The 6,381-nt window shown below is 44.1% G+C and overlaps 1 protein-coding gene across 1 annotated transcript; it reads right to left on the reverse strand.

Annotated features, from left to right (window-relative positions):
- Nucleotides 1-594: 594 nt before the first annotated feature.
- LOC122935792 lies at nucleotides 595-4,259 on the reverse strand. The gene is made up of 2 exons (XM_044291680.1): nucleotides 935-4,259; nucleotides 595-746 (listed from the first exon to the last, which is right to left on the reverse strand). Exon 1 carries the CDS (start codon nucleotides 4,243-4,245, stop codon nucleotides 1,186-1,188), a length of 3,060 nt encoding a protein of 1,019 aa, XP_044147615.1. The 5' UTR covers nucleotides 4,246-4,259; the 3' UTR covers nucleotides 595-746; nucleotides 935-1,185.
- Nucleotides 4,260-6,381: the final 2,122 nt, after the last annotated feature.

The following is a 6,381-nucleotide window of genomic DNA, read 5'->3' on the forward strand; positions in this document are numbered from 1 at the left end:
CCGCTGAACAGTTAATAAGCCCTTTTTCCTATTTATACACCCCACAAAATGCTTTAGAACATATAACTGCATTGCTGAATGGCTAATAAGCTCTTTTTTCCACTAATACACCCCCAAAAAAGGCTTTAAAACATATAACTGCACCGCTGAAAAGCTAATAAGACTTTTTTCCACTAATAAACCCCAAAAAAGGCTGTTGTTTTGTCACTTCACCGCACAAAATCTAATAAGCCCTTTTTTCCCTACTAATAGACCCGAAAAAAGGCTTCAGAGCATGTTACTGCACCGCTGAATGGCTAATAATACTTTTTATTACACTAATACACCCCATAAAAAGGCTGCAATTTTGTCACTTCACCGCACAGCGGCTAACAATACTTTTTTTTTGCCAATACACCACAAGAAAGGCTTTAAAACATATAACTGCACCGCTGAACGGCAAGTTAGCCCTTTCTTTCACTAATAATCCCCAAAAAAGGCTGTAATTTTGTGATATTACCGCACAATGGCAAATATGCCCTTTTATTCCAGCTAATGAACCATAAAAACGGCTTTAAAACATATAACTGCACTTGTAATGTCTCGGCTGCGTGTTGCTTTAGGTACACAGCTTAACATCAAGTATAAACCGAATCCCAATGAAAGATGCGCTGGTTTGCTGAACTGATGCAATCTTTACTGAGATATAATGAACAGGAATGTGTACAATAATGTTCATATGATATGGGATGATATGTGAGGTAAAACTGTGAAACAAACATAAAAAGAGAAATATAAGCATGGCTAATTCAAGCAACATACATTATACATAGCTAATACAAAAGATAGGGCCTAACTAACATGTGCTTGCTTACTACACTGAAACACACATTATCTATCTGCAATGTCTAACATCCCTCTACACAAGCTGAACTAGCAAAACCCCTTTACTCACAGGCTTTGGTGTTCGTCAGGTTTGCAATCTGTAATAGCTTTAAGATGTCCTGTGGATCTGGTCACTATAGTAGCCAGAGCTGGACTGAACAGGATATGTCCCAGCAAGCCCTAGAGAGTACAGAGAAGACCCGCCTCTAGGCTTCAAGAAAATGGAGGGTCTTAAAGAAACAGACACTACTGAGTGCCAAGCATGTAATATACATTGCAAAGGCAGCACACTCCCCACCTGGCGTACCATTGGTTATGCCACTAACCTTTGGACAGAAGTAAAACTACTTCAGAAATTGGCCTAGCATACACCTTGGGAATGCCCTGTCTAACAACTCTAACTTCAACTTTTCTAACTCTAGCATCACCACTAGGATCAGTCGCCACAATGAGTCCAATAGGCCATTCATTCCTGTGGGCCTGAGTGTCTTTTAATAAGACAATGTCTCCAACTTGTAAGTTGGGTTTGTCATCCTGCCATTTCTTGCGTGGCTGGAGTGTCACCAGGTATTCCTGTCTCCACCTCTTCCAGAAAATGTCTGCAAGGCTTTGAACTTGTCTCCATTGCTTAGTATACAAGTCCTTGAGGTCAAAGTCTCCAGTGGGAGCTGTCACTGGTTCCATCTTCTGGGTCAGCAGCATTGCGGGTGTCAAGACTGATGGCATCTCTGGATCTGTAGACACTGGAACCAAAGGTCTGGCGTTCATAATGGCCACGACTTCAGCCATTAGTGTAGTTAAAGCTTCATGAGTGAGGCGAGTAGACCCAACCTTCAGGAGCATGGCATCCAGAATACGACGAGCTACTCCAATCATCCTCTCCCATGCTCCTCCCATATGCGATGCGTGTGGAGGATTAAAAGTCCAAGTGCATCCTTGATCTTGAAGATAGGAACCTGTTTCAGAGTCTGTAGAGATGATTTTCAACTCCTTGCAGGCCCCAATAAAGTTTGTGCCGCGGTCTGAACGAATCAATTTCGCTGGTCCTCTGATAGAGAAGAATCTTCTCAAGGCATTGATGAAACTTGAAGTGGATAAAGATTCAATCACTTCAATATGAACTGCTCTAGTACTCAGGCAAGAGAACAGAACAGCCCAACGTTTACTTTCGGCACTGCCTCCTCTAGTCTTGCGAGAAGAGATGTTCCATGGTCCAAAAACGTCTAGACCTACGTGAGTGAACGGAGGATCTGAAGCAAGTCTGTCTGCAGGTAAGTTTGACATCTTCTGAACCTCAAGTTTCCCTCTAATCTTCTTACAGGTAACGCATTGGCTGATCACGCTGGAGACTAGTCTCTTACCTCCTATGATCCACAATCCTGCTGACCGTACTGCTCCTTCAGTGAAGTGTCGTCCTTGATGTGCAACTTGCTCGTGATAGTGTCTTACCAGAAGAAGAGCGATGTGATGATTCTTAGGTATGATGAAGGGATGTCTCTCTTGGATAGTCATATCCGCTGCCGACAAACGACCTCCAATTCTTAGTACTCCGTCTTCGTCGAGGATAGGGTTCAACTTCTTGAGCGAACTGTGTCGAGAAATCTCTTTCTTTTTCAGAAGGCTTTGAATTTCTTCTTTAAAGACTTCCTGCTGGACGCATTTGATGATCGCGACCTTGGCTTGTTCAAGATGGTCGTTGCTACGTTGATCAGTATTAGTAGCTCTGGAGGAGTATCTGGCTAGACAGATAAGTTTTCCGATTGCACGAGTCAGCGACTTCCATCTGGAAAACCTTTCAAATCTATGGGCGCCCAGACTGTCTCTGGTAACTAAAGTCTTGCAAACTGCAACTTGAGGTCTTACCTCTTTGTCTTGATCTGGTTCTATGAGCTGAAAGGTCTCTACCTGAGTAGTCTCTTTGATTTCTGGCTTACCAAGAAACGATGGACCTACGAACCAGTTAGTTTGCTTGAGTACAGCGGCTGACACCAATCTTGTCCCATGATCCGCTGGGTTCTTGTCTGTGCTGATGTAATGCCACTGATCTGGACTTGTAGACTTTCTGATACGTGTCACTCTGTTGGTCACGTATGTGTAAAATCTTTTTGAAGCGTTGTGAATATATCCTAACACAATCTTGCTGTCCGTATAAAAGTTCACTGCATGGATCTCAATGTCCAGTTCAGTCGTAATCATGTCTGCCATCTCTACCGCTAAGACAGCAGCACAAAGTTCTAGACGTGGGACAGTGTGAGCAGGTCTGGGAGCTAGTTTAGATTTTCCCATGATGAACCCAACATGGCTTTGTCCCTCAGTGTCTATTACCCTTAGGTAAGTTACAGCTGCAATAGCCATAGTGGAAGCGTCAGAGAATACGCATAATTCTCTCCTCTTTGTAGCAGACAAGGAAACAAATACGTACGGTCTTGAAATGTAGAGTTGTTCAAGCTCTAACAATGAGTCTTTCCACACCTTCCACTGCATTCGCTTCTCGTCAGGAAGAAGTACGTCCCAGTCAATTTGTTCCTGCTCAGTAGTGATCTGTCTCAAAAAAGCTTTGCCTTGCATGATGATGGGTGCTACGAATCCCAGGGGGTCATAAAGACTGTTGACTGTAGATAGGACACCTCTTTTTGTGAATGGTTTCTCTTCTCTGGAGACCCTGAAGGTGAAACTGTCAGTCTTTAAGTCCCAACTAAGCCCAAGACTTCTTTGCAAGGGTGGTGATTCTGTTCCTAGATCTAAGTCTTTGAGGTCTTTAGCACGGTCTTCCATTGGAAATGCTTCCATGACTCTGTAGCTGTTGGAAGCTACCTTGTTCAATTTTATGTTGGATTCTGCCAACATTTCTTTTGTACTTTTCAGGACGTTAATAGCTTCTTCGTTGCTGGAGAAAGAAGCAAGTCCATCGTCCACGTAGAAGTTCTTCATGACGAACTGTTTGGCTTCTTGACCATGTCTTTCACCTTGCTGTGCTGCTCGTTTCAGGTTGTAGATAGCTACAGCTGGGGAAGGGCTGTTTCCGAACACATGTACCTTCATCCTGTACTCTATGATGTCTTTGTTAAAGTCATTGTCTGCATACCACAGGAACCTTAAGTAGTCTCGGTGATCTTCTCGAACGAAGAAACAGTAGAACATCTGTTGTACATCTGCTGTTACTGCTACAAGTTCTTTCCTGAACCTGATGAGTACTCCAAGGAGTGTGTTGTTCAGGTCAGGTCCGCTGAGAAGGACGTCATTTAGTGAGATGCCTTCGTGCTTCGCACTAGAGTCAAATACTACACGTATCTGACCTGGTTTTTGAGGATGATACACTCCAAATATTGGTAAGTACCAGTGTTCTTGGTTTTCTTGTAGTGGTGGTGGCCCTTTCTGCATGCTCGTTGTCAAAAATCTTTTGCATGAAGGCTTGGAAGTGTTTCTTCATATCTGGCTTTCTTTGTAGAGTGCGCTGCAACAAACTGAAGCGTTTCTCTGCTTGTACCTTGTTGACAGGAAGGCGATGGCGTGGTGACCGGAAGGGTAGAGGGGCTACCCAGCTGCCTGACTTGTCTCTGTAGACTTCTCTGTCCATGATCTCGAGGAAGAGGGTATCTTCTACCGAGGGTGCTGGCTTGTCGTCGTCTCGTGTTCTTTCAAACACCTTACAACCCAGTTCATCTGTATTTCCAGTTGAGGCTAAGTCTTCCATGCACCTCTGGATACTCCGATGATGTGTTGGGTTATCTAATCTCTCTTTAATGTGTAGACTGTTGGTACATGGGCAAAGACAAGATGTACGACCATTCTGCAACAGATGTGTTCTGTAGACATTTACCTTTGATGGTTTGTGCAGTCCGTCTAGACATACTTCTCCAACGATGACCCATCCGAGATCAAGGCGTTGTGCAAATGGTGCATTGTGTGGCCCATTGTACTGTTCTCTGACTTTGTGCAATCTGAGAATATCTCTCCCAAGTAGAAGGGTGATTGCAGCATCTGGATCTAGTGCTGGTATTTGGTCTGCTATTCGCACCAGATGAGGGTGATGACGAGCAACTTCAGGTGTGGGTATCTCTGACCTGTCGTCTGGTATCTCATCGCATTCTATCAGGGTAGGTAGAGTCACCTTTGTCTTTCCATCTAAAGACTCGATGATGTAGTTATTTGCTCTTCTCCCTATTGTCTCTACAACTCCAGAACAAGTCTTCAAGGTGTATGGAGTTGGACTTCCTTTGTCACCGAAGAGGTCAAAGAATTCTGTTTTTGCCAGAGATCTGTTACTCTGTTCATCCATGACCGTGTACATCTTGATTGCTTTTTCTCTAAAACCTGCTGGATACACCTTGACTAAGCATATCTTGGAGCACGATCTTGAGCGGCCCTGCTCTGTACAGATCTCAGTGCACATTGAGGTTACTGCTGGCGTTGTACTCTCTCCTTGCTCCCCACCATGATCTTCTTGAGTTGCTTGAACTTCTTGTTTCCATGGTGGTGGTCCCGGGTGCAGTGCTGACAAGTGTTTGTCACTGTTACACTCTGTGCATTGTATTGTTTTTGTACAGTCTTTTGCAAGATGCTGAATTGAAGCGCAGCATCTGAAACAAATGCGATTGTCTTTAAGATAGCTTTGCGCTCTTCTAACGTCTTACTTCTGAAACTGCGACATTTTCTTAGTGGATGAGGCTTATTGTGGATAGGACATATTTTGTCTGACTCCTCAACTTTCTTCCTTGTGTTGTCTTCCTGATTAGCTGCAGATTCAGGCGGAACTTCTGTCTTCCTTACAGAAACTGTTGCTCTGCGTTCATTGTAAAGCCCTGGAGGTTTCTGCTCTACCTTTGGGAAGCTTGCCGTTCTCTTGTTCAGGAAAGCAAAGCTTGGGTCATTGCGTATTTCAGCTTGGTCTTCTATGAATTCAGCGAAGAAGGCGAATGGTGGAAATGCAACATGATGATCTATCTTGTATCTTGAAGCTTGAGCTACCCACCTTTCTTGCAAGTTGTAAGGAAGTTTCTCGATTATGGGCTCAACTCCACGTGCTGTATCCAGATATGAGAGACCTGGCAGATATCCACTAGACTTAGCGGCTTCTATTTCTAAGAGTAGGTCTCCCAAACCTCTCAGCTTTTGGTAATCCTTATTTGTTATTCTTGGATAGTTTTCTATCCTTTTCAGAAGAGCATCCTCGATCACTTCAGGTGATCCATAGCATTGTTCTAGTCTCCGCCACACCATTGCAAGTCCTGCTGCTGCGTCATGAACATGTACTGATCTGATCCTTTGGGCTTGCTCAGTGGACTCTGGACCTAGCCATCTGACAAGCTGGTCAAGCTTTTCTTTCTCTGTCAGGTTTAAGTTTTGGGTACCGCTCAGGAAAGATGATTTCCAGGCCCAGTAGTTTTCTGGACGGTCATCGAATTTCATGAGACCAGCGCCCACTATCTCACGGTGCATCAGGAATTTTGCCACTTCTATAGCACTTGTTGCGTCTGGCGAATGCTTCTCACGTGTAAACTCAGGGTATGGTTGCGG

Source organism: Bufo gargarizans, chromosome 4, assembly GCF_014858855.1.
Source record: "Bufo gargarizans isolate SCDJY-AF-19 chromosome 4, ASM1485885v1, whole genome shotgun sequence".
NCBI lineage: Eukaryota > Metazoa > Chordata > Amphibia > Anura > Bufonidae > Bufo > Bufo gargarizans.